This window comes from Atheta coriaria, unplaced genomic scaffold (genome assembly GCF_025399875.1).
Source record: "Atheta coriaria isolate IRGN ID8LTWV9N9 unplaced genomic scaffold, Caltech_Dcor_3.1 hic_scaffold_7_pilon, whole genome shotgun sequence".
Taxonomy (NCBI): Eukaryota; Metazoa; Arthropoda; class Insecta; order Coleoptera; family Staphylinidae; genus Dalotia; species Dalotia coriaria.
In genome coordinates this window covers 11,009,138-11,037,115 of record NW_027045449.1, presented here as the reverse complement: position 1 = coordinate 11,037,115, position 27,978 = coordinate 11,009,138, and the positions used below count along the sequence as shown (strand labels likewise).

Genomic DNA, 27,978 nt, shown 5'->3' with positions numbered 1-27,978 from the left:
AGCCTGATACTTTGGACGGGGTACCATCATCTAGCATCAAGCATACCATGCGAAGAACAACGTTTCATGGTACCCCAAGTGCCATGGGACCCAATATAGACATACCATACCATCACATCACATATTATTTATTATTTTATGTTTTAACATTAGTCTGTGTATAACATTAGAAAATGGTGACCCTAGGGTCGCACATCTGTTGCATTTATTTAATCGCTGGATGCATGCAACCATAAACATCCACATGGGATGAATATGCAATGCAACAACACGACGTACCTTGAGCATACATACCATCATCGCTCATATTGACCAGGTTGACTCACCAGCTCGCCACATATTCGTATTCGGATGGTAACAAACAATCGGTCGTCATAGCAACCGACAATAACAGCGCCGCGGCATACCTTATACCGCGTAGAGGTGTAACCGGGGTACCACCGCATCGGCATGCAGTTCACAACTCATTTCACTTTCATCTCGCGTCTTTCGCGGTTCCGTGCGTTCGCGCTCCAGCTATACATGTACTCTTTTACGTAACAAACAAATCTTTTAATACAGTGTGACATGTTATAAGTAGATTAAAATAGTGTACACGTGTGCCGTAATATATTGTGCCTAATAATCAATAAGTGAAACAAAGAAAACGGAATTATAGTGCCAAAACATGTGCCACAATAAGTTTTAAGTAATCTTTGTTTATTTACTTCATAATATCGAAGAATATCGAATAACAAATGTTTTGACCGTGATGATAACAACGTTTTTATGTTTGAATGTTAATTTATTCATGCGGCAATGAAATAACTATGGCTGTACATCATCGTCACGTTCGTCATTTGTTTGACCATTTGTTTTGTTTATACACATCTCCAGCGTCTCAAAATATCAATTTTAACATTGCTTTCTATTTGGTTTTTTCATTTGCTTGTCAATTTTTGTGTTTTGTATTAGCACAGGTAGCATAAAGTTAAACATAAATTAAAAATAGATAACCATTGATTACGTCATGCGCATGTAACTTAACATGACTTAAAAGTTGACTTAAAACACGACTTGCAAATTGTAACGACAAACGACAAACGCAAACGACGAAATCAAATGTGAAACCTGCCTGTTTCAATTGTTGCATAAACATAATGGTAAATTTTAAGAGTTGGCAATGAGTTTCCAATGCGGCACTCAGCGCCATTTTAATTGTGTAACGCACATTCTTGAAAACCACCCACAATCTAACAGAAAAATTCATATTAACAGAATTACCAGTCATAACAAGTCATAACCTGTGCGTGGCGGATTAGTATAAATTGTTACTAACAGTTGTTCATGATTTCCAGGTACCTACCACCTAATGATAGAGAATTAATCGCGTTAATTGAACGTTTGCGCGCGAAAAATTAATCGAATGAAATAGGCGTGTGCGGCGCGCAACCAAATTTGGCAAATGGAAGGTAAAATCTCACACAGTGGGCTCCTGGCGCGCAGTCCCGAAGGACACGCCGCCCGTGGAATGCAAATCAAAGGTGAGCCTCAGCATAAACAAACACATTAATATTCAACTACCTGTGTAGAGTTTCTCAATACATCAATACAACAACATTTTACGGCACGGTCCAATTCATATTGAATTATGCATAAATTAATCGCCATTCATCTTTCAAAAATGGCATGCGGAACATATGTGAATGAATGAATCGAATTTTTATTGTTTCCTCCGCAGGAAACGAAGATGTCTGGGTGGAAATTCAAGCAAACACATTCAGAAACTGGGTGAATGAGAATCTCCCCGGTGATTTACGTGTCGTGGACCTATCGCAGGACCTTTGCAGTGGTGTACGTCTTTGTACTTTAGTGGAAAAACTGCAGGGACATGCAATTCGGCCATCTTGGAACCGACGACCAATGAATCAACATCATCATTTGGAAAATGTCACATGTGCATTGAATGCCATTGAACAAGATGGCGTCAAGTTGGTTAACATCGGTAAGTAATCAATTTAAATTGACAAATCAACAGGTGTTTCTAGAATTGTTATTATATTAATATTAATAATTCATTATACAATTACAATATATTAATAAGTTGTGGTTGCTCGCGTTTTTTATTTTCAAGTTTAAAGCGTTTAAATCTGTCGAAGCGTAGGTGCAACACACGCGATCGGCGACAAAACAGTGAAAAAAAAGAGTCTCGCGACGCGCTCCAGTGGGAGATTTCAAGGCGACGCGGCCTGCAGCCTCGACCCGCATTACGTAAAACTACAGAAAAAATCGTCGATAGATAAACAATGCCATGGCGGAACGCGAAAAACAGAGCGCATGACCATAGTTGACAAATGACATCGACACAAACACGTGGTGTTTGGTAACAGTCGTAAATCTTGTAAATTTCAAGTTCAATTCGAAGTAAATCTGATTAAATCATTATGAATAAGCGAGTGTGATGATGGTGTAATGGTTAAAGAATTAAAATACTTATAAATAATGAAAGTATGTTAGTGTTAGGTTGATGTTTGGTGTATTATTGATGAGTTAGCAAGTGCGATGGTGGTGTAATGGTCAGCATAGTTGCCTTCCAAGCAGTTGATCCGGGTTCGATTCCCGGCCATCGCAGTTGTTTTTTAATTTTTATTCTCACATTTCTCATGAATTGATTAAATTTTATTATTATTGCGTTTATTTTATATAGAAAATTAGTAACAATCCATAAAAATTGTAAAATTGTATATTTTACGGAATTAAAATAAAAATTACGTCTTTAAACATGAAGGAGAGCTGCAACACTCATCACCTTCGATAGCTCAGTTGGTAGAGCGGTGGACTGTAGAACGTTTACAATATAGAAATCCATAGGTCGCTGGTTCAAATCCGGCTCGAAGGAAACTTTTTCTTAAATTTCATTACATTTAACATATTTTTTACATTTCTATGAAAATTTTGCAAACCTACATTTATCAGATTACGAAACCTGCTATTATTTACCTATTAATTACACTAACGCCTAGGTGTGCATTTACAGTTGTATTAACAATGAAAACTACGAAAACATTACACAGTGATTGTCGTCCATTGTTTTCGAAATTAATGTGAGAAACACTCTGCGCGAGAGTCGTTCTCTATTCATTCTATTATGATGATGACATTACACATTAGACGATGTAAATTCTAAATTGAATTATGTGTTCTTTTACTTTATAGAAAAATAAATTAAATTTACGTGAATAAAACACGTTTAAAAAAAGCATCCGAGGAGAAATTTCTCTCAGAACTAATTTTGCGTCTCTTAAGAGTCAAGTCAACGTTCAAAGTGAAAGTTCTTTAACTTTACCATTTCCCTTGCGACTCTCTGTAACTTCATGGCTTGTTATTATTTATTAATCGAATCGAAACGAAAGTTTGAATATTACATAACACAATGTTTTGTTTATGCAGGTAACACAGATATTGTCAACGGCAACTTAAAATTAATCCTGGGATTGATTTGGTCATTGATTGTTCGATATCAAATCGGAAGATCTAAGTTCCCTCCGAGGAAATTGATGCTCGCCTGGTTGCAGGCTGTATTACCAGAATGCAAAGTTCACAATTTGACCACCGATTGGAATTCGGGTGTTTTGTTAGCTGCCCTGGTTGATTACTGCCGACCTGGGTTGTTCCCACATTGGAGGAGTCTTGATAAACACAATGCTATTGATAACTGTCGACAAGCCATGCGGATTGCTCACCAGGAACTTGGAATTCCAGCTGTTTTGGAACCAGAGTATTTAGCGTCACCCTGGTTGGATGAGTTGTCTGGGATGACTTATCTGTCATATTTTATGAAACCTGGATCTCCTGGTTTCTATGCTACCTTGCGATGGGTTAATTCTAGGTTGAACAGACCTATTGAGAATTTTACGGTAGGCAACTTCACATGCAATGAGGAAATTATGTTTATTTTAATTTTATTTGTATTATAGTCTAATTGGAATGATGGTAAAGCCATATCTGAAGTGATAAGATCTTTGGGTGGGTCAGCGGTTGCTCCCGAGAAGCTCCGCAGTGAACAAGCTTACTGGGAGACCAATTTAACTCAAGCAGTTGAAGCTGGTAAACGTTTAGGTGTCCAACCTGTTTTATCTGCTAAGGACATGGCTGATATCAATGTGGAACATCTTGGAGTGATGGCCTACGCTGCCTACTTTCAATGGGTACCAGAACGTCCTCCAATGCATGACCTTATCAAGGTTAAAATTGATTCCACGTCTGGTAGAGTTGGTGAAACTGTACGTTTCTGATTTTATTTTAAAACAAAATTTTAAACTGATATTTTATTATAGACGCATTATCAAGTTACCATTTTGGACAACTCATTGTCCTACCACAAACTTACCACGGAGATTAGAGGACCCGATTCCAAGGTGTACCCACAAAAGAACCTCTCGAATGGTCACGGAGAGTTTGTCCCTCAAAAATGGGCATGCATGAGATTATTGTTTTGTATGATAGAGAAGAAGTATCATCTAAACATTACTTCAGAGCTCTACCACCTTTGGTTGAAGTGGAAGCACCTGGTATGGCTCCGTGTGCCTTGGGATCTTTGGTTCAAGTCCTTGTTAATGCCACAGGTGCCCCTCGAAGGGAAGACATCTTAGTGACAGCTTACAGTCCAGGTGGAAGACCTTTAGAATGTCCTCTTCATACCATTGATGGTACCAACACTGCTACGTTCAAACCAGATGAAGCTGGTGAATGGCGTATTGAAATTACCTATCAGGGTAAACAGATCCAAGGTGGACCATTTACTTGCGCTGTATTTGACCCCAATGGAGTAGTGGTTTCTGGTTTAGAAGGTGCTCTACCAATGGTACCACATGCCATAGATTTAGACTGTAGAGATGTCTGTGTACCTGGTGAAGTCTACGCTGATGTGGTCCACGATAAAAAGTCTATTCACACGCGTATGGAACGAGTTGATCATGAGGGTTATCTTCATAGAGTCCATTTTACTCCTGAATACCCAGGTAAACACCGGGTGTATGTTTATTTCAATGGATATGACGTTAAGGGAAGTCCATTCATGATGCGTGTTGGTACCCAAAAGAAGAGCAAATCTTTAACTCCAAGTCAACTTCACAATTTGTCTGCTAGTCCAGTGACCACTTTACAAGCAGCTAACTTAAACAGTCCCATTACGAATAAAAACATTCGACAGATGACAGCTAGTCCTATCTTTGGACATGGTGGTTATGGAACTCATCAAGGACATCAAATAACCCAAACGGATTATGCTAATATGCATTCATCCAGGTTGACAGAAAGAAGAATGTCTTCACCAACAGTGGAAACAGCTTACATTCCAAGGGCTTCTAGTCCTTCCCTTGCTCCTAGGACACAGAGTCCTACTTTTAGACCTACCAGTCCCAATTTCCGTCCATTGAGCCCACGTCCTCAAAGCCCTTCATTGTATCTGGCTGGTAAAAAAGTTAACCAATCCGGGGAGTATAGAGATTATCGCACAAATGAACCAATTCCACGTTTGGCGAAGAAAGAAAGGGAATATGAAAGTACTTATATGAAGTCATCATCTCTTGGGTTCCAAGGACATCAATCCGAACGACAAGAACGACAGGAACGTCAAGAATCCCGGAATTACTTAACCTCAAAATTGCAATCAATGAGAGTAGAAAGCCCTAATCCGTATAGCTATGGAGGACGGGATACGCCTGATAGAGATGTTGAACGTTTTGATACATCTACACCTTTGATCAAAATCAATGATTCCGGGTCACCTCGTCTTGGAAGTTGGGATGCCATTAAAAGAACTGGTGTTACAAACAGTCAGAGTTATTCTTCAATGGAGGAGAATCATGAGTCAAGATATGAAAGTAAAAATTATGGGTTTCGTAGTTTAGGGAAAACTGGAGCTGATGCTGTGAGGGTTTCTCCGATCCCGGATGGTGTCATTGGTCAACCAGTAGAATTTGATAGTATGTCTTTTAAAATTATTTTAAAAAATCAACTAAAAATTGGTTTCTTTTATAAATTAATAGTTGATGGTTCCGGGGCTGGTTCAGGAGACTTGGAGATTCTCGTGGAAGGAGGTAAGGTCACCTCGAGTGTAAAATCACTTGGTGGGCAGCGTTTCAAGGCTGCTTTCACCCCACATCAGGCGTTGCCCCATCGGGTCGACATCAGCTTCAATGGGGAGACGGTCCCTGGTAAGTGCTGACGCTTTTTTGCATTTTTGCAATTTGCTCTTTGAACAAAACCATTTTCCAATTATGTGGTTTTTTAAATTGCTTATTGCTTGTTTGGCTTTGGTGGCATGAATTCTACCATTAACGGATTTGCTCGTCATGTTGATTTAATTTAAACCACGCGTTTAGTGTTTAAATCTCAAACAGTATTACGTATTTAAATGCTCTTGTTCGTTGCGCTGATGAACGTGAGACGAACGCCTCGAAACGCTGAGAAAAACGGGATTTCTCTGTTTCGTCTTACCATCTTCTTCTATTTCTTGATTAACTTTGACGCCTTAAGACCTTAGTGTTTTGCGTTAAATCTTCACTTAACTTGAGTCTATCTTTGCGGCGGCGACCTACTGACTCCACTCATATGTAGCGCGTCCACATATGACGACATAGACGCCATTGTGGTGGCCACAATCGGAGCACACCATCAATTAAACTTCAACTATATTGAATATTCATGATACGCATCATTAAAATTCTCAAAAATTGAAATCTACATCCGCTCTAGTCGTTATGTTTACGATAAGAAGGTCACTGCAAATTGGATGCATTGATGGTACCCTAGATAAACCGCATTTCCGTGCACAGAGCAGAGATTTTTCTCAATTTCGAAATGGAATCGAAAGAATTCGAGGAATCCGGCACGATGGCGCGTTCAACGCACCGCATTAAAATACCCGAGGCATTTAAAGCTATCGATGACCTGCATCCAGGTATACCATGAGATTACAAGTAAACAACAACTGCAGGTATATGACATAAACAGCCACAAATGCAAACCTGAACTATTCAAGCGTTCATTCATCGCATTGCGCAGCTGTGAACTTTAAACATTCTATTCAACAAATTAAAGGTATACCAGTTGATTGAATGCAGTGTAAAAGTAAATTTGAATTGAAATTTAGATTTTGCGAAGGAGGCGTCGAAGGTTGCAATGCGAGAGAAATACAAGCGGACGGAGTCACGCCGGAATGCGCACGCCAAAGGTGTACCACCTCTTCGTCCTCCGGGCATTAATGGGTACCTTCAAGATGTACCGTAGCACGTCGTAGAAAATCTCTCATGCATACACCGCAAACCACAATATTTACTTTATTTGATGCAATGTATAAAAAAAACCACGTAAAATTTCGATTCGTGCGGTTTTGATGGTATGCCATCAACTTTTTACGTGCACTTTCTGAATGGCATTAAAAATCTGCACGTTACGGAAACATTTCACGGCGTGCGCGCGGTATTCACCGCGCCTTGGAATACCATCGCGTCGCCTACCACGCTCACCATCTCGCTCTTTGCGCTCGCGTCTACCTGTGTCTACCTGTTCGTACTCTGCCTACTTAAAAGTTGGACTCAAGTTAAGTCACCGCGCTCGGCCCGACTCGCTGCGTCGCAAACACACACCGCAGTTATAAGACGTCGAGCGTGCGGTGCGCACGATTCGTTTCGCGTTTCTCGGCCTCACTTGGTGCGGAACCATATTCTCGCTTTTGGTATACCTGCTCTCTGCTTATTTTATATTTACGCTGTGATTGAGTGTTTACGTTCATATGGATTACGTGAAGTGAGTTTCGTTGCGCAGGCAGCCCTTGGCGCGTGAACGTCATGTCAGCGTCCGGCATGTCCGTCATGGGTGATACGACGCGGCTGGTACCCGCCAACGTGCCGGCGATCTTCGAGATCATCACCAGTGGCAATACGGCACCTGATGATTTAGTGGTGCATGTTATCGCACCAAGTAAACGCGCGGTTAATGCGAGGGTGTTACCTGGTGCGCGTGCGGGTGTACAAAGTGTTGAGTTTGTACCCTCGGAAGTGGGTACCCACATTGTGGAGGTTTTGGTGAATGGCGAAAAATTGCCAAGTGGACCTTTAGTTGCGAAAGTGTATGATGCAGGGCTTATACAAGTTGCTGATGTTAGCGGCGGCGTTGTGGGACAACCTGTTCAATTCAGAGGTAGGTACCATCAAAATATACGCATAATAAATTATTTTTCCAACAAATTTTATAAAAAAATTGTTTTATTTCAGTTGATGCAAGTCAAGCAGGTGAAGGACAACTTGAAATCTCAATCAACGAAGGAGAAGTCCCTAATCACGTCCAAGTAGTTGGAGGTGGTCGTTGTTTAGTCTCCTTTACCCCAGACCATGCAAAACCCCATTTGATTGATATAAAATTCAATGGTGAGACAGTCCGAGGTTGTCCATTTGTTTGCTCGGTGACAGATACCTCGAGGGTGATTCTAAGCCTGAGCCATCTTGAATTAATCCCTGTGAACCAACCCAGTTCATTCCACATGGGTGTGGCAGGGGGTGGAGCTGCAGAATTAGCAGTTGCAGTACGTGGACCAGTCGGGGAACTACCCGTAAAAGTCACAGGCGATATCCATAGTGGATTCACAGCTGAATTCACTCCGAATCTAGTAGGAGCTCATCAGATCAATGTAGATTACAATGGTAGACCTGTTCAAGGTACACCCTTCATTGCCAAAGCCTTTGATTCCACCAGGGTAACAGTCGGACATGTTGCAAGAGGCACTGTTGGGAGACCTGTGACATTCTCAGTTGATGCTAGTGAAGCTGGGGAAGGAAATCTGGAGATTACCATCAGTGCTAGAGGTTTAAATATTCCAACACAAGTACACCCGCAGGGAAATGCAAAGTTTGCTGTTAGTTTCGTGCCGGCTGAGGCCTGTGACCATGTGGTTAATGTAGCTTTCAATAAACGACCCGTCGTGGGATGTCCCCTGATTGTAGGGGTTGGTGGAGGTGGAGCGGGACCTAGTGTCACCCTCCGGGACCTGGACCCGTACACAGACCAAGCACGTTGTTGATTAATCATCCGGGACGTCTAGAGGATATTGAAGTGAATGTCGAGGGTGAGAAATCTTTCAAATTTTATCAAATTCCTCGAATGCTGAAGTAAGAACATTTTGATGACGTAATAAAAATAAAAATAAAAATGGAAACTTTGTATTTGTATGAAATGTAAGTTTGGTTGTTTTGTATTGTTGAGAAAGGTTTTAATTGCTAAGACGTAATCATCATCATAACGAAATTAGAGTGAAAAGAAAATGTTACAAAATGGAAGAGAATTCATAACAATTTTTTATTATTTTGTTCTGCATTTTTGCATCGACTAACAACCAAACTTATCATTTCATACGCATAATAAAATTTCCATTCTTATTTGTAAAAGTTTTCCAGTCAAAACTTAATTTTCATACTTCATTATTCAGTTATATCGTAATTATTATGTGTATTTTGTGCCATGACAAAAATTCAACCAAAGAATCAAACCAAACCATAAAATATTGAATGTAATTATCGAACGTGTAAATAAATATGTGTACAGTTTACGTGCTCGCCAGTGCATGTTGTTTTCTTTCATCATGTATCGCACGCCGCCATTTTGTATGCGCTGTTTCCTCTCGCATCTCTACCCTTGATTTACTCTTGTGCGTGTTTGTCTTGTTGCAGGACACAGACGTCTGCTCTACTAACACCCTTCCCTCAACTCTCCCACAAACTGTTTCTAAAACATAAAAACCTAAACATAACCTCAAAAATGCTTTAAATGAGGTTATGTGTCCTTTGAATGTTTTTTAATTTATCTTAATCTAAGTTATGACTAACACCTTTACGATTACAAGTATTAACAAATACATTTAAACACTTTTATAAATATTGTTTATGTAAAAATCGAACAAACGTTGCCATATTCGTTACATTTCGTCTTGAATTCTTCATGGAATCATTGGAAAATCTGTGTGTTTCTCTGTGCTTATCACGTTATTCAAGCCTTGAGCATGAATTAGTATACATTTTACTCAGCTCGTAATTCGACGATAAGTGTGCTGTGTGAATATCACAATATATGTAGATGTATCGGCAATGCATGGGAAGGCTGTCGAAGAATGCGAACGAACAAATATGGAACTTTCTCGTCTCTCGACTCTCGCGACTTGAAATTTAAACGATAAAACACACGTCGTGCATTGCAAAAACATTCAAACACATTAGGAATCATTGTTATTATATATTTCGTTTCGGTTTTGTTTCATATTGTTTCGTTCAATGTTTTTAACTTGGGGCGTTGTTGCTTTGTTCAAGTTGTGTTATTAGATTGTCATTAATTTACGAGTTTCACGCGAACACAAAGTGATTAATAATAAATTAACGTTAATTGTTTCACATGCGCATGCGCACACGTTTAATACACGCATCAATAGAAGCTGTGTGTGCAGCAACGTAATAAACAAATGAAGCTGCGCTGGAATTATTATCCGGAAATCGGAACACACGTTTTTGCTCTCTTACATCTTGCTCTCGTACTTCACGTGCCATATGTTCCTGACAAGTGTTACAACTTTCTTTTCGCGTACTTCGCGGTTTGTAAAAAGAATGAAAAACGCACGCGACTTGTAATAAACTATAAAGACGCGTGCGCATGCGTGGCGTGCTTTTCACTGCGCATGCGCAATGCACTTAAATGCAGTTAATGCACTTATAATGCGCCTGCATCGAGTGGAAACGAGTTTTATTGCAGGTGCAAATATAGCTCAATCTCTAATATACGTTTCGAAGTCTCAATATTGCATGAAAACATTCAATTTCTTTTTTTTTATCGCTGCCGTCGATTGGAATTTAATTTTTATTATTCATTGCTGTGTTGTCGGTGATTATCTATTTATCACTCTATTCTCTGCTGTATGAGGCATAACAGGTTGTTAAGCGGCTTTCATTTGTCGTCTGCAATTTGTTAAATGTTGCCTTCCGCATTTTTACCTGATTTCTATCGGGACATTCGTGTTAAACTTGCACCTGTCAATAGAACATTAGATAACGTATTCATTTCCGGTTGTCACATTCATGCGATCATTGGCCTGACGTTACTTAAGTCACTTTACAATTTGCATATTGATGGAGAAAGTTGATTAACGCATTCCAAGCGAATTTCATTCAGAAGAATCGAAATGACCATATTATAAAAAATGAATAGAAACGCCGACATTCCTCGATTGCTTTCTTTCTGTAATTTATTGTACCAATACGAATTAAATTAATTACACGAACAAAGAACTGCGAACAAATGATAATTACAAGTTAATATCACTTGCGAAACAATTGATTAATTTATTATTTTATGGTTTGATGGTTTTATTTGAATTTTTGGTTGATTTTTTGATTTCCATGAAGAATTTACGATTGATAAATGATAACAATAGTAAATTAATTAAATTTACAAAATACACAGAATAATCTAAATATTATCCCTGCTAACCTATAACAATAACAATAAACCGAATAACATGAAGGACCCGGTGGACAATCCGTGCCCACACAAGTGCAACCCTTGGGTAATGCCCAATTCCGTGCGGAGTTCGTACCTCGAGTTGTTGGGGAACACAGAATCAACGTCACCGTCGGCGGCGTCGCCACCGCCGGCAGCCCGTATTCTGCTAAGGTCTACGATGTGTCCGCCATTAAAGTGAAAGAGGCCGCCACGGGCGTGGTCGGCAAACCGGTCACATTCTTAGGTATGCGACAATCAAGACATTCTCCTTGATAATAATTATTATGATTTACAATGTGAATATATACTTACTTCATTATTGTTTGTTTGTTGTATGGTATGTAACATTAGTGGAGACAAGTCAGGCGGGTCCAGGAAACTTAGAAGTAACGGTGAATGGCGGCCGGGTGCCCACTTCTGCTCAGGCTCAAGGTCCTCACACCTACGCCATCTCGTTCACCCCACGTGAGGCAACTGCTCATTCGGTTGATCTTCGGTTCAACGGGCAGGACGTACCTGGAAGTCCTTTCAAATGTGTGGTTAGTCCTGCTGCGAGGATAGTGGCACCTGAAGCAATGGATAAGGTATCTGTGGGAAGACCATGTGTTTTTGTTGTGGAGAGTCCCAATCCTCCTGTTGTGGAAGTGTTGGGACCAGCAAGAAGATCATTACCAACTCAGGTAAAAGTTGGTTTAGTAAAAATTGTAAACATGGTTTGATTTTGTGTTTATTGTGATTTAGATCACTCCCCAAGCAGGATCCCCTGGTAAATTTGACATTTCCTTCACCCCTATGGATGTGGGAGATCACAGTGTAGAGGTACGTCTCCCCCGGGGCCATATAGAAGGTTCTCCATTTTTGGTCAAAGCATACGATGCGAATAGAGTCAGTGTTACGGATATAAACGATGGGATTGTTGGTAAACCAGTCTCCTTCAGTATAAACGCATCACAAGCAGGTGCGGGTAACCTAGAAATCATCGTGGCTGTTGGTGGACGTAACGTACCCAACTTTGTACAATCCGAGGGCAATGCCAGGTTCAAAGTTAATTTTAAACCTACTGAAGCTGCTGTGCATACTTTAAGTGTCCGATTCAATGGTCAAGCTGTCCCTGGTTCTCCATTTAGTTGCAAAGTCAGTCCTGGTAATACCCAACCAAGGGTACCTGTTTCCGGTAATGGGATTGAACTCGCCGCGGTTGGGCACTCTGCAGAGGTTAAAATAGAAGGAACACATTCATCGGAACCTCAAGTTATCATCACAGCCCCAACTGGGAAGATTCTCTTATCCAAGATTACAGTTAATGGTGACACAAACATTGCAAGATTCACACCGGAAATGGTTGGTAGACACTCGGTAGCCATTTTGATTAATGACCAACATGTGATTGGTTCTCCTTTCAATTGCAATGTTTATGATGTGAACAAAGTAATCGTTTCCGGTTTACCTGGTAAAAAGAGTGACATCACAAGGACATTATCTGAATTGTCCTTAAACCACATTGGACCTGCTGAAGTGGGTAAACCAGTTACTTTCAGTGTGGATGCAGCGCAGGCTGGTGAAGGTACTCTGGAACTTGTAGTATCCACACAACATACCACCATCAAAGCGGAAGTAGTCGCTTGTGCTAGAGGATTGTATGATGTGACTTTTGTCCCGCAAACAAGCGATGACCATTTTGTAAACATCACATTTAACGATATGAACGTCATTGGAAGTCCCTTCCATTGCACTGTCATTGAATCCACTCAATATTTACAAGTTGGATCAACGAATTATTTCGACATACCACCAGAACATCGTCTGGAGATCACTGATGGGAATAATCACGCTGTTAAATATACTACAAACAACGGCAAAGCAGAGTTTCTTGTCAATCAAACCGGAACATATCAATTGCATCTGCTGAAGAATAACAACATTGTAAGTTCAAGGACTTTGCACATCTTTGATATGAACAAAGTGGATATTATCAACGCCCCGGAAGCAGTCTGTCATCGTCCCGCTGTTGTGGGTATCAGTGTAAACAAAGTAGGACCTGGTAAACTTTCAGCAGCGGTTAAAGTGGGTTCCAAGGAGATTCCACACAGCGTGAGGCAAAGTGCTAACAATCCTAACCTCTGGGAGGTTGTTTTCCATCCGGTTCATGCTGCCCCACACAAAGTTCAGTTGTTTTATAATGGCGTACCGAAAAATCCACCTATTGATGTAAGTCTTATTAAAAATCAACAAAATTTTCCATGTTTTACATTTATTTTGTGTTTTGAATACTAGATTCCTGTAAAATCACCGGGAATGGAACCCTGGGCAGGTGGTATTGGTCTCTATCAAGCCCGAGTTGGAAAAGTAACTTCCTTCCATATAGACACCCTTGGACGATCAGCACGTGAATTCGACGTTGTTGTAAGTGGTCCCACAGGTTCCGCAGTTCCCGTGAGATGTTATCAAACAAAAACCGGTAAACTACAAGCTGAATTCACCGCAAGAGATGTGGGCCCTCATACTGTAGAAGTCCTACATCAAGCTAAAGCCGTCCAAGGCAGTCCCTTCACTTGTGAAGCCCACGATGCAGATTGTGTACGTATTATGGATATTCCAAGCACCCAAGGAAATGTCGGTGAAAGAATAGCATTCAGTGTTAATACGAAGAATGCGGGTTCTGCTGATTTGGAAGTAATAGCCACGAATCCCATCCAACAACAGGTGCAAGTACAACACACGATTGTATCCGATGATTTGGTCCAAGTGTCATTTTTACCGAGTATGGCTGGGTTGTATCAGGTTACTGTAACCTACGGAGGTGTTCCGGTGAAGAACTCTCCGTTGGCGTTGGGTGTTGGTGCCATTGGGCCTACGCCTCCTCCGAGGGCTGTAGGAAAAGGTTTGGAGAGTGCGGTGGTTGGTGAGAGGACTAGTTTTACTGTCAGCAGTGCAGTCCAACCTAGAGTTCAAGTGGAGTCTATTGACGGGATTATTGATGCACATATACAATGCCCCAAAGCGGGAGAGTTTATTGTTTCGTATACCCCGAAATGGGTTGGTGTGTATGATATAATCATCTCTATAGGACCTAATGATGTAAGTGTATTAGTAAATTTAGGTTATTTTGGAAGTTAATGGTTTGTTTTGTGTTTCAGTTGCCTGGATCTCCATTTAGACCAGTGGTTGTAGATCCCAGCGCAGTTCGTCTCATCGGGGTTGGACCCAGTATTTGGATGATATTGGAAGAATTAAACTACCAGCAAAATTAGTCTTCGACACGTCTAACGCAGGTCCTGGTAATTTAGAGTGTAAAATCTCAGGAAGAAAGATCAGCCCGGATAAAAACGGCAACAGATTTAAATTTGAACTTTCCACTGAGGGTCTCACCGCTGGCGAATCTGATTTTGAGATGAGATTTGCTAATCTTAGACTTCCGGAAACCCCAAATACAGCCATCGCTTTAGGGGCTCAAGTTGTCCTCAACGGAAAAGGTCTAAGTCAAGCACAATGTGGAGAACCTTCAGTTTTCACCATTGATGGTAGCAAAGCAACATCCGGTAACCCCGAGGTTACACTCCACGCTGTAGATACAAATGTGCCTATTCCCGTAATGCTCTCCCTAACAGGAGACAAAATCTGGCGCGCTACGTATACAATCAACACTCCTGGCAACTATCTGCTAAGTGTACTATGGGCAGGTCGTCCTGTAAAAGGTTGCCCACTCATGGTGGAAGCCAAAGGAGGTGCAGATGCCTCCAAAGTACTTTGTTCAGGTGAAGGGCTACGACAAGGAGTTGTGGGACGTGAAATACGTTCCTGGATTGATACAAGACGTGCAGGACCCGGGGAATTGACTGCACATTGCACAGGACCTCATAAAGTCGCATACTGCGAATTGTACGATCACGGAGATGCTACATTCACCTTAAACGTCAAACCACAAGAATCTGGTCGTCATGCATTAACAATTAAATACGCAGGTCAACATGTGTCTGGTTCTCCATTCACCCTAAAGGTAGCAGGTGCTCCAGATGCAAGTAAAGTACGAGTTTACGGTCCAGGTGTAGAACATGGCGTCCTCGCAACGTTCCAATCGCGATTTATCTGCGATACTCGCGGGGCAGGGGCAGGTCAACTTACAGTTAGAGTACGTGGTCCAAAGGGGGCGTTTAGAGTCGAAATGCAACGTGAGAGTCAAAAAGATAGAACTATTCTATGCAAGGTAACCTTGTAATGATAATACCATGCGGTGTAATAAAACTAACCTTATAATTTCAGTACGATCCAACGGAGCCTGGTGATTATCGTGTTGAAGTGAAGTGGGCTAATGAATTAGTGCCAGGATCGCCCTTCCACGTGATGATCTTCGATACACAGGAAGAACTGCGCAGGTATATCAACACTATGTAGTTGAAAATCGAGAAAACTGTAAAAATGAACAAATCTCTCAATATGAATATAAGAAAACAAAAATGCATCCAAGGGTGGCAGGGTTCAATCATAAAACATTACAAATAAAACAAAAAATGAATGAGAAACAGGCTTGTTGAGACAAAGGTTGAAATTTTTATACAAAGAGCTATTTATTGTTTTATTTACTTGTTGCATATATAAACATTATATATTTTTAACATTTAACACCTGTTTTTAACGAATAAACATTTTTAAAATATTTATGAATGTCTGTGATATAAAAATATCTAAAATGGAATATAATTGCGATTTGGTACCCAAAGGCACTCATCAAATAGGGCAAATTGAGAGACTGGAAGTCTCCTGTGTGCAACCCAAACCAAAGACCTAAAGAGCTGCGACTAGACTGCTGGAAGACTTAGGCACACTGAGCCCGCGGGATACCCTTTTATACCTGCGCTTGACCCGAGAAAAGGAGTGGGGGTAGGTGCCCCCACTCGAGTTGCGAGGTGCGCTCAGCCACGTCACACTGGCCTTCCCCCACCACTTTTTGCGGATCAGCGCAGGTATTAAAGAGCAGCCTGCACGGAGCTAAGTGCTCAGTCGTACCTAAATCCTCCAGCAGTCCAGTCACAGTTGTCTAGGGTCTTCTCTCCCCCTCTTTTTGTCTCCGATTGGGTTGTCCCTCCACTTGTACCTTCTATAATGCCTTCTGTAATAATTAATCCATTCTTGTATTGCAATTGCCATGTAAAACAACGATATCATCGTCGCATTGAAAATACTTATCAAATACACCTTTCTCGCCCTTGTCGCGCCACCATGTGCATAATTGACGATTGAAAGCACAACTCAACATTCTGATCATTTCAGGATGTTCATAACCTAACAAAGTGTAAAAATCTTGGTCACCAAGATGGCCGCGGAAGCGATACTTGCCCACCATCGCATCTACAGATTCCTTCTTTATCACCTGTCGATATGTGGAGGAATTTCGTATGGCGGTTAAATTGAAGAGGACGACACCAGAATTATATCCGGGGAAACCTTTTGGATGCTGGGGCGCTTCAAACGTTTGGTTGATTGGCTTGGCATGTAAGTACTCTCCGAATGTTGTATTGTGTTTTTGTTTATAAGAGTAGAGAATGTGTCGGTATACTATAGATAATTCGGGCGCTAGTGCAAATAATTCACCTTCTCTAAAACTTTTTATTTAAATTATTATGAGAAATTTGAGTCATAAAGTTTCTAAATACTTACTACTTGAATTGGTCAAAAAGTAAGGCCACATCTTGCTTAAAATGTACATCACAATCAATCATCACAGCTAATTTTTGATTCATTGGAGCAAGTCGATAAATGCCCAATGAAATGTAAAACAAGGCATCACTGTAGTATGTTCCTAATAACAAATTTAGTTTAATTCTTTATCCTTCATTACTTATAACATATTACAATACTTACCAGGCCTAGAACTAAAGTGTGGAGTCATTGCCTCCACAATATCCTTGATACTGCTAGCAAAGTCACTAACATTATAAAACTGATAAGTTATCTTGGAAGCATTCACATTGCTCTTCATCTGCTGGAATATCTCAATGGCAATCTGTTTGGAGGCATCATCAGTGATAACGTGAAGATCAATTGGCACAGAGGTCACAGCCAGCAAGTTCTCGATTAACCTCTGAAAATTGTGATAGAGTGGAGTTTGCTCCACCACTTTGGTGAAGATAAGCCATAGATTATAATCACTGCCTTTCTGATCATTTGAACTGATGAAGTATTTGAACTCTGGTCTGGCAATCTGTGATCTTGATATGCTTGTGTTATCAATGAAGGTGAACAGGTAGATGAAAAACGCGATCGTCGTCAGGAATATGAACAAATTGAGCATGGAATGCACTTTTTGCATGTTGATGCATTTTTGTATTGCACTTATTTTAGTTTCATGACTTGATATGTTTGGTCAACTTGGACTTGAGAGGAGTTTTTCTTTTTGTAACTGGTGTAACAAGTTGTTTGACGCTTCTTCTTTTACTCCCACTACAAACAAAAACAAGATGGTGGAATAAAAGTTAAATTTTGAAAATTACGCTCTAAATTGATTTAAATTTAAGTAAAACTTTATTAAAATATAAATATTATTACCGGAAAAAGATTTTGCAGTTGAAACATATTCAAAAGTTAATCTTTTTAACGAAATGTGTGAATTGGGTTGCATATATTCAAATATCAAGTCAATATTCCCAAACTTATATATTTCATTCAGCCAACGTGCACGAAAAATAGAACGATAACATTATTAAATAGGAATTACTCTAAATACAATTAGAAGCTCAAACTAAACGCTAATCAAAAATGTACTTTGGTGTGCCGTCATCGTTCCAGTCATTCTTCACCTTTTCAAATGTAAAAGTCATGTACAAAGATGAAGCTTCCCATTCGGATTTACTCAGTGTTCCAACCGGTGCATCCGTGTCTTTCTCTTTGCAATACTCTTCCGCATGCTTATAATCTTCGGGATTCGTCCCAACCAGACATTCTCTACCCTGCGATGAATAAGTCTCAAGACTATTCATAGCACTCAGTAAATTACGTCCTTCATTTTTTAGTCGTTGATAAAACTCGTGAAACTTCTCTTTTCGCACCAATTTCAATCCGTATTTCTTCGCCAATTTGACAAAAGAACCAAAATGCACCAGGAACTCAGGACAATCAACCACTCCATCCAAATGGAAATTGTATTTCGCTCCAAAGATCGGCGGGTTGTCTAGATCGCTATCGTATACTACACTGAAAACATCATTTCCGAACGTTTTTCGCCCGGCTTTCTTCAAACGCGCCACGATTTCGTTCGCATCCGGGATGGTTCCAAAGAAAAACCCTCCGGGTTGCAAACATTCGGCTCCATTACGAATCATACACTCAGCCTGTGGCAAACTCTCAAAACTATAGTGAAATGCAAACTGACAACTTACGAGATCCAGTTTTATTGAAGGATCTTTGTACTTTTCTCGAAGTCTGACTTTTGTGGCATCTGCAGCAATATACTCGGCTGAATATATCTGACCTGGAGTTCTATCTCTTCTGTCTTTCATCTCCTGATATCTTGTTTTGCATTGATCAAGAGATACTTCAGCAATGTCAGTGCAGATTAAATGATTGATGCATCCTTTTCTCCATTTGAGCAAATCACCTCCCTTACCACAACACATGTCCATCACCCTGATGGGCACGTTGTGCTTCTTCTTCTCTTTGCAAGCTTCAAGATTTTCATTGATCTGCATACTCTTGATCCAGTTGTGAAAATTACGCATGTAGAATATTCTCGAGCGCGAACGTTCATCGAGTCCTTTCTCTTCTAGTTGATTGTAATGCGTTGCGACTACTTTGGCATACCCGCCGCTATGTGCCGGCGCTGGTTCCGGAGGCGGCGGTTGCGGTTGTGGAGATTCCCCGCGTTTTTTCGCGCGTTCATTCCGCACACGCTCATCGTCGTAACTTCTTTTCTCCTCTCTTTCCGCTTGTAATTTACGCTTGAGGCCTTTTGATTCCTGTGGAATGAGCAGTGGCGGCTCCATTTGAAGGCTGGCGGTTTCGTTGACGACGGTTTCCAGGGATTTGATAACGCTCACTCTGTTTTCGTTGTTTCGTGCATCCGCGTCGGCGGCGGCCATCATCAGCGTCTTCTCCAAATCGTCGCCATCGGTCGACATTGCTCTTTTTTTATTTATTACTTTAATTAAAACTTAACTAGCGAATGTAAACAACTTCATCGAGGTTAAAAACATTCAAGTCACGTAAGTGAAGCGACTTCGGTTGCCCCCAAATGTCGCCGGAACGCTATAAAAACCTTGAAAAACTTTTGTTGTTCGTTGAAAGTCCGACAACGTTGCATTTGGGGAAGCTTTAAAAAAAGAATCAGAGACGAATTTTAGGTTAGAATAAAACAGTTACAGTGCGCAACATGTTCTTCACATTCATTTCTCATTAAATCTTATTTTAAACTATTTATTGTAATAAAACGAACAAAATGTCTACGATTATTCGCGTAAAACGTCGTTGTGACGAAGAACCGCAAGATATCATTATCGTCAATTGTAAAAAACGAAAAACCTCAGAAGAAACCTTAGATTCATCAGATAAAACACCAACGGTTCTTCAACTTGCTGGAACAGTCAAAAACCAAGTGAGTTTTTACTAATCACAATCAATTTTAATCAACCAAATTAAACAAATTATACTTCAACCAGGAAGACGATGTTCTTAAACATTGCAAAACATCACTCAAAGAGAACATTGAGACTGACATAAAGAAAAAAACCCATCAGAATGTGTTTCAATCAATTCGCGACCGCGTCCGCGAAGAATGCATCCAAAACAGTAAAGAAAACCGCTACAAAGTCGTCAATCTCTGTAGATCCAACTCACACAATGATGATGGTGTTACCATTGTTGATGTGGAAGCAGATAAAATGGTTGAAGATGTCGAATCCAAACCTCAATATGTCTATGATTTATATTACACAATTTCTGATGATTTGGGAGAAATTTATGATCATGACTTAGTTGGGTATGTTATATACCTCATAATAATCAAATAATTTAAAATAAAAATAAATATTTTTAGTGTTTATCCACTAAGTAACGAATTAGTTTACGGATCTCATCGTGATAACGGCGCTGCTGATTCAGATGATGATGAAAGTGAAGATTCAAACGCTGAAAATAACTGGCGCAATGAATATCCCGATGAAGACGAGTATCGGGACGATAATAGCATAACCGAAGATGATATGATCTCGGCAATGCAACACGTTCATTTGGATAAAGATGATTTATCATCAGATGATGAAAATGCGGGTTTTATTTATAGTATTGATAGTGAAGCGGCTGGATTCGAGGAAGACATCGATGAATCTGATGTTAATCGTTACGGTGAGCGATACGCACTTTTCAAAGCACGTTATAAGAAAAGTGAAAGAGATAGCAGTGTGGATGATGAAGATTTCTACTATGAGTATGATGATGATGCTAATGGTCATGAAGAAGAAGCTCATTCTTCATATTATTGATGTTTTTTTACGTTGTTTAAGTATGGTAAGTGTAAAAACGTTTAAAATTGTGATTTGCTTTCAATATTTATCAAATGTTCCTTCAAAAATGCAAATATTATTCATTTTAAAATAAATATTTAGATTTCAATTGTTAAACAAGTGGAACAGTTGAAAGTCGTGATTATTTTCAAGAAAAAGTGTTTACAATGTTTTCTTTATTATTAAACAACAAACTTTCATATATTTTCAAACAAGACAGTATTATAATATAATAGTGTTATAATAGTGTTAAAATGCAAAGTGCTACTTTAATTGTTTAAATTTCACAGTAATTCTGGTTACGAATATTTCTCTTCTTTTTTTTTAACAACTTTGTTCAACAACTCGGGATATATGCGTATTAAAAATCGAAAACAAGCAACGCGTTTCATAATATTTAACAAATTCGAAACAAATTAAAGTTGCTTTGCCATATTTATATTTATAGAATGGGTTAGTTTGAATGTTAGGTTATGTTGTTTGCTTTGGTTCGTTTGTTTGGCCCGTTGTTCGACTGGTTGCGCATGGCTGACACAGTTACATTTTAAACATTTGTTGTGAATGCGGTGCTCGACGTTTAAAGTTTATAGGATTGGCGCATCATCAGATCGAAGTAGCCGTCGTTATCGATTGACGCGCTGATGACACTGTAGTAGTTGTAGAACTCTTCCTTGGTCACCTGTAATTATTAGAATAAATAATTCATACGCGCATGCGCAAAACGGACAAGTTGCGTAATCAATCAATATTTGGTGACGAATTGCTTGAATTTTAACTTTAAAATTGTGTTTTTTTGTAGACTTACAGTGCCATCCTGGGTAGCGTCTTGTTCAAAATTGTTCAAAAGCGCTTCATAATTGTTTCCTCAGTTTCTTCTCCACTGATGTACTTCGGATGATTTTTTACGTTGTAGACGTTCTTTAAATCGTCTATTGTGATCAAACCATCACCAGTTTTGTCTAGCTTGATGAAAGCTTCCTCAATTACACGTTTTCTGCAGTCTGCCAATGGCGGCTAAAGAATAAAACAAAAATTTTAAAATAAAATTCAAAATGGCTGACGTTAAGTCGAACTTACACGAATATTAACTAGAAATTCTTCCATGTTGATGCCGCCGCTACCGTCCATATCAAACTGAACGAACATATTCTCCGCTTCCTCGTCGGTGATCTCGAGGCCAGCTTCGCGCAGGCCAGTTATGAATTCTTCACGATTCAATTGTTTGTTGCCGTCGTCGTCAAGCCGACGAAACATGCGGCCCAAACCGAGAATTCCAGTCGCTCCGCGTGTCATGCAAACCAATCGCAGCCGTGTCACCGGATCCGCGCTTGCACCTTTCATAATCAACCATAAACAATCAAAATTATTAATTGCTGCACGCATAGCGTTTAATTGTTACCTTTCGCCTGCAGCTCGCGTTGACTCTTGTTAATCAATTCGTTTTCTTGACGAGTCATGGCACTTTGTGGTCGAAACATTTTGATTCTACAAGAAACATTCATTTTTAAGCACACAATTTTCCAAATTATGGTATTTTATGATGTATGTTCTATTTTAAAATTAAATTGGGTGCAATTCAAATTTCCTTTGTAGTTTTCACGCCAATTGCATGTCAAACACGTATAAAGGTGATTTAATTTTAGAAAAACGGCGCTATTAAACTACTTCTTATAATTAACTAATTAACTAACATTCATAAATAGGTATTACACGTTGGTTCTTTGAAGTTTATTTCCTTTTTCTTTCGCGAAGTTGTAACATAGTTCATAAAACGTGTATGTTGGGTTGCCTATCGGAAACATACGTTAGCATAAAAACAAAAGTTGTTTACTTTGTGTTTTGTGCTTGGTTGATTCGGTCTAAGGTGATTCTGTGGTTAATTAATTTGAAGAATACGATTTAACCGGACGTGTCGACATATCAATTAACTCTGTGAGTATTAATTAGTTATCCTTTACATTGTTATCATTATAACTAGCTTTTAAATTAGTTTTTTCGGAGGCATGACGACAAAGGAAGTTGCTTGCCTAATAATCCACGTTTTTAACCAAAGTTTCGTTAGTGTCGTAAAGTAGAACAAACGGGAAGTTTCCCCATTACGCTTGTATGAGAACTATGCGGAATTGAAAGTTGAAAACGCGTCGAAAGAGGTTCGGATCGATACATCGTGAATCATATCGAATTTATCGAACACACACGTTGCTTTCGCGTTACTTATTTCCTATTTTGAATGGATCATTAATTATTTAGTGGGTTCAAGAGGGTTCTTTCCACTCACTCCCGTATTTCAAGAGGGGTTGAAAGCCGAAAACACTTTCATTGACTTTTAATAACTACCTGGCAAACACAATGCGTATTTTCATATGGAAAATGAATAATTTTATCAAAGTCAGACAATGTGAAGCGTCATGGCGTCATCCACACGTCGTAAACATGATGGCGGCGGGCGGCCATGTTATCTTCATTGTGTTTTTCGCCATATTTTGATAAAAGTAAGAGAAATAACAGCAATTAGTACTTAACAACTTTGATAAAATTCCGAAATTGTGACGGTAGGTGGAAATATGTGGTGGAGTTTCGTTCGGAGTGCGTTCAACTCGAATGTACCGTGTTCGAACGCGAAAACTTCGACCATCATTACACATATTGTTAAGTGTAACGACTTATCAATAAATAATTGGGGTAAATTTAGTTGTTAGTTTATTATATGTGGGTTATAATAAGTATATTATTAATAATTTCTACTTTTTATTGGTAAATTTATTTATTTTCATTTTTAAATATCAAGATTTTATATTAATTTTAACATGTTTGGCTTAATTGGCATTTTTAAACTCAAAATTAATATTAAATCTGTAACACAACAAGATATTTAAATATGGAAATAAATATTTGATTTGTGATTGCCATCATAAAAATCAAATATTATTTGTTTTACCTTAAAAAATAGATTTTTATTTGTAGACAACTTTTATGATTGCATGAGTATTAAAACAATTAATAACCCGTGAAATAGTTTGAATGGAGTCATGCACGATTGTCTTTTTGAAGGTAAGCCCATGATTTTCTTTGTATAAGTTTTGTTCTTGTGTGTGTTTCGTGTTGAATCATGTGGGTAATAGCATAGTTTCATACTCATACGGGGAAGGCGTGCGTGACGCAATTATTAGTTGAATTTTAATGCATGTGTCGCCGATGAACTAAAACTTTTACGGTGCCATCCTAGCAAACACCGCGAAAATGAGTCCTACCCACCCATCCAAACCTTAAAATATTTAACTTGATTAAATCCTCAAGGTTGTAAATCAAACAAATTATTTTTAATAAAATAATTCGAAAGCATCGATTTTCTTTGTCCGCATGGTGAAAATATAATAATTTATTAATACAGCTCGTTACATTTTATGAATGTGCTTCCGAAGTAATGTTTTATTTTTGTGTGTTCACGGACAGGGGAATAATATTATTGATAGTCTAGGGTAGATAAAATGGTGGCATGGTCACACCTAGCGCGCATTAATAGTCGATTGTACCATTTAAGGGTTGTTTATGTCTATCGAACGTGTTGCTAACGGCAACAAATTGTTCGAAAGGTACGAAAACATAGGTTTTAACAAAAACCATCAATGATATAAGTGTAATTAGAGAAATTAATTAGTTTCCTTGTATTTCCAATCAATAAAATTTTCAATTTTTGAAAATCTACACTTTAATCAACTTTCAAATCTCAAATATTTAATGTTTTGATCAAATAATACTTGTTTGATTTGATTTATCAGATATTTTATCAATAGAGATAAATTTCGGACTTGTATAACAAATTAATTACTTCCCAGTACATTTATGTGCTAAAAAAATATGCAGAGTAATAAATTACTTCTTTTGTCGTGTTTTTTCTGCTTGGTTTTTGTTGCGGGTGAAAAAACAAAATATGCAAACGATGTAAAATTTGAATTAATTTATTTGTATATACGCTGCGTGTACTTACGTTAATGAAGCGGGACGTTTGTGGTTTAATTAATTCTGCACTTGCACAGTTACACTACGAATGTGATGATGGGGATGAAGATAGAATTTGTTTTTGCGCCCCCGCGACTAATGTCTAACGACTAGCTTCAAACCGCAAACGCGACCGACCGACGACTGAAAGTTGCGCCATGCGAACGGTGTACTTTATAAACGTAGTAAATGAGCATCAGGCACACACAGGTATTAAGTATTATCCACAAGCATAAAAATTACAAAAATTACAGTGGATTTTAATGCCTAAAGTAGAAATTCAAATGTTTTATTTGAATATGATCTATAATTATTGAAAAAATTAATATTTAGGCTTCAGTTTAATAGTTAATGTGATTTTTTGTTGTGGGAACACTCTGTGTTGAGTTAGTGAGGCGGAAAACGACTTTCCGACTGTTGCGAGTGGTCTAGAAAAACGGGAAGGATGGCACGTTGACGACGTTGACCATTTAGCCGGCTTTCCGGCGTGTGTTGTTGCCAGGAGACAACAAATACAAATATTCGACCCAAACGCAAATTATGTTTTTTAGTCATGCAAACAATTATGCTTTGCAGTTTACACGAAAACAGCAACCACACAAATAGATGCTTGATGATAACTTATTTTATAACAAAAATAAAATTAAAAAATATCGATCTCTTTCAGTTTTCATAAAAAAAAGAAACAGAATTTATATAATTACGAACTACATCCAATCCAATACATACATATCTATAGATAATAATATTAATTAATTAATTTATTACTTAAATCTAATGTATTTATATTTAAATCCCCATTAAAACAGTTGTACTGTTTACAGGCATAATTGTCGGCGCAGAAGCTTGCCGAACACTCATCTCCCAAGTATCCAACAATTGCGACAGCGAAAAATGTTTCGGCAGTTTCTTCACTCTAGCCAGCAATGCGGTTTGTACTCTGGTTAAAAACTGTGTGGTTTCATACTCGTGTGGAGCCATGTAAACCTTGGGCGATGTCATCGGATAATCCTCTGGTACAGTGAGCGAAACTGGAGGGACGCATGGTAAGTTTTTATCATCCAACCAACAAATAAGTTGTATTGTTTTTGATCCTGGTTGTTGATTCGGGTCGATGGATACTTTAAAGCGTTGATCCAACCGTGCAATTTCTCCTTGTAACACTTCGGGGATTTCACTGGCTGGTTCTTCGATTCTTTTGCGTTTTAATGGTGGAACTAACCTGGAAATTATAATGTTAATTTTAGTTTTGTCATTTTTTTGGTTTTATTTAAGTTTTACTTTAATTCTGGACTGAAAAGCGCATCCAGAGTTGGTCCAAAAGTACGATGCAAGGTGTGATTAATCGAAGGTGCCTGTAGATTGTTATTAACTGCTTCAATTAGAGGTTTAAATGCATGATGTTCTTTAAGAGTTGTTGTGGTTGTTGGTGCAGAGACACTTCCGTCTCCACGCTTGAAGTCTAACTTTTCTAGTACAACTTCACACTTGAGAAGTGTTTCCAAGGGCATTCTCTGTTGTGGGTTTGATAGGATTTCTAACAATTTCTTCATCTTACTAGTTTTTTCCACATCTAAAAGACAAAAAAAAAACGTTTAAATTCCATTTAGTTTTTTTAAATTTCTCTTTTCTTACGTTCTCCATCATTTCCCATCCTAGCAATCATTTTCCTCAACGGCTCGATATATTTGCTCAACTGTCGCACTTTCTGCATATAAGCCCCTTCATCCTGCAACCCCATGGGGCTCTGATTTGGTTGTCCTGGAGTATTCAAAGAGCTTGAAGGACTCGGCGCCATTCCCACCGATCTCTGTTGGTTTGGTGTATTCATCTGCATATTCATTTGAGAACTGGGACTTGGTGCCATTGCAGGTGATGGCACCATCTGGTTCGGAGTAGGTACACTCATACCAGCTGGTGATTGTACAGACTGTGCGCCGGGGCTCTGCGTCATCATTTGTGGTGGCATCTGAAGGGGTTTACGCTGCAGGCCTGCATGCGGAGGTGCATTCATCATCATCTCCGGCTTGTGCTGGATCATCTGCACGTGGCCCATAATCGGCGGGCCTTGGATCTGATTCGGCATGCCCATAGGATTACCCATTTGATTCGGCATCTGATTTGGCATTTGGTTCGGCATGTTTTGCATCTGTTGCGGCATTTGATTCATGCCGCCATTCTGCATCTGTGGGGGCATTTGATTGGGGATATTGCCATTGGGTACCATGCCAGGCATGCTTGGTCTTGCACACATTGGGCTGGGTACGGCGTTCATTTGATTTGGGCCGCGATTGAGGGTTTGTAATAGGTTGGTGGCGTTGGGACCAACTTGCTGGGGCATATTACCAGCTTGTGGACCCATGTTCATCATCTGGTTGTTTCTGGTGTTACCCTGGCTGGCTAAATTTTGTAGGGCATTGATGGGATCCTGCATTCCAGGGCCAGCTTGACCTCCAGTGCCATTCATTACTCCACCAGCGCCCTTTTTGGCATCTGGAGATAAAAGTAAGTAAATAATTTCTATTGTTAATAGAAATTTAAATACTTACTCATTTCCCTGACATGTAGGATTAACCTTGCCACAAAGCCAAGGTATTCCTCTTTTGTTTTTGCTTTCTGGAAGACATGATTTTCCATTTCCAGACTATTTCTAGACATGGACATTCCTGATGCTCGTATCGCCTCATCACTATTTACAAAAACGAAAGAATGTTGATTTAAAAGAATTTTAAGTGGTTATTTATTGTGAACTTACATTTTTTGGACAATATTTTGTCTAAAATTGGTCTGCCTCCAAGATCCATCATCAGCCATTGTTGCAAACTTAGTATTTCAACACTTTTATGGTAAAGTTGTAATATTTTGTAAGATTATGTTATAAACATTCAACTCTCTTCGCTCTCGTGAAATGTTGTGGAATATTCCAAAACAATCACTGCGACGTTGTCAACTCCCTCACGGCAAG

The 27,978-nt window shown here is 39.2% G+C and overlaps 7 protein-coding genes and 2 non-coding genes across 10 annotated transcripts; 5 read left to right on the top strand and 4 right to left on the bottom strand.

The window, feature by feature from the left end:
* Positions 1-374: 374 nt before the first annotated feature.
* On the top strand, positions 375-11,687 carry LOC135796541 (filamin-A-like). The gene is given in 11 exon segments (XM_065308608.1): positions 375-688; positions 1,338-1,523; positions 1,721-1,984; positions 3,430-3,896; positions 3,957-4,262; positions 4,317-4,449; positions 4,452-5,966; positions 6,030-6,197; positions 7,810-8,184; positions 8,259-9,106; positions 9,708-11,687. Coding segments are annotated over 9 exon segments (4,110 nt in total). The 5' UTR covers positions 375-688; positions 1,338-1,444; the 3' UTR covers positions 9,062-9,106; positions 9,708-11,687.
* TRNAG-UCC (transfer RNA glycine (anticodon UCC)) lies at positions 2,539-2,610 on the top strand. The gene has a single exon. It is a non-coding gene; the product is annotated as a tRNA-Gly (tRNA).
* TRNAY-GUA (transfer RNA tyrosine (anticodon GUA)) lies at positions 2,788-2,878 on the top strand. The gene is given in 2 exon segments: positions 2,788-2,824; positions 2,843-2,878. It is a non-coding gene; the product is annotated as a tRNA-Tyr (tRNA).
* On the top strand, positions 11,421-16,177 carry LOC135795565 (filamin-C-like). Its single transcript, XM_065307280.1, is given in 8 exon segments — positions 11,421-11,454; positions 11,546-11,767; positions 11,875-12,203; positions 12,265-13,731; positions 13,798-14,601; positions 14,661-14,747; positions 14,750-15,727; positions 15,784-16,177. Coding segments are annotated over 8 exon segments (4,053 nt in total). The 3' UTR covers positions 15,916-16,177.
* Positions 16,070-17,973, bottom strand: Xxylt (Xyloside xylosyltransferase). Its single transcript, XM_065308616.1, has 3 exons — positions 17,383-17,973; positions 17,179-17,320; positions 16,070-17,123 (listed from the first exon to the last, which is right to left on the bottom strand). Exons 1-3 carry the CDS (start codon positions 17,828-17,830, stop codon positions 16,640-16,642), a joined length of 1,074 nt encoding a protein of 357 aa, XP_065164688.1. The 5' UTR covers positions 17,831-17,973; the 3' UTR covers positions 16,070-16,639.
* A 182-nt stretch (positions 17,974-18,155) lies between these two features.
* Rnmt (RNA guanine-7 methyltransferase) lies at positions 18,156-19,773 on the bottom strand. Its single transcript, XM_065308614.1, has one exon. It carries the CDS (start codon positions 19,632-19,634, stop codon positions 18,267-18,269), a length of 1,368 nt encoding a protein of 455 aa, XP_065164686.1. The 5' UTR covers positions 19,635-19,773; the 3' UTR covers positions 18,156-18,266.
* A 41-nt stretch (positions 19,774-19,814) lies between these two features.
* fs(2)ltoPP43 (female sterile (2) ltoPP43) lies at positions 19,815-26,426 on the top strand. 2 transcript variants are annotated; one of them, XM_065308618.1, is made up of 4 exons: positions 19,815-20,107; positions 20,172-20,491; positions 20,549-21,018; positions 25,838-26,426. In XM_065308618.1, exons 1-3 carry the CDS (start codon positions 19,952-19,954, stop codon positions 20,991-20,993), a joined length of 921 nt encoding a protein of 306 aa, XP_065164690.1. In that variant the 5' UTR covers positions 19,815-19,951; the 3' UTR covers positions 20,994-21,018; positions 25,838-26,426. The 2 variants fall into 2 exon arrangements, with proteins under 2 accessions (XP_065164690.1, XP_065164691.1); XM_065308619.1 differs by lacking the exon at positions 25,838-26,426 and having other exon boundaries at positions 20,549-21,172.
* LOC135796550 (calcyphosin-like protein) lies at positions 21,176-25,170 on the bottom strand. The gene is given in 6 exon segments (XM_065308620.1): positions 21,176-21,693; positions 21,820-21,857; positions 21,860-22,028; positions 22,092-22,348; positions 22,414-22,499; positions 25,003-25,170. Coding segments are annotated over 5 exon segments (645 nt in total). The 5' UTR covers positions 22,493-22,499; positions 25,003-25,170; the 3' UTR covers positions 21,176-21,591.
* MED15 (mediator complex subunit 15) lies at positions 25,675-27,911 on the bottom strand. Its single transcript, XM_065308611.1, has 5 exons — positions 27,769-27,911; positions 27,563-27,702; positions 26,649-27,506; positions 26,295-26,586; positions 25,675-26,235 (listed from the first exon to the last, which is right to left on the bottom strand). The coding sequence occupies exons 1-5, from the start codon at positions 27,825-27,827 to the stop codon at positions 25,803-25,805; spliced, it is 1,782 nt and encodes a 593-aa protein (XP_065164683.1). The 5' UTR covers positions 27,828-27,911; the 3' UTR covers positions 25,675-25,802.
* Between the last annotated feature and the right edge of the window lie 67 nt (positions 27,912-27,978).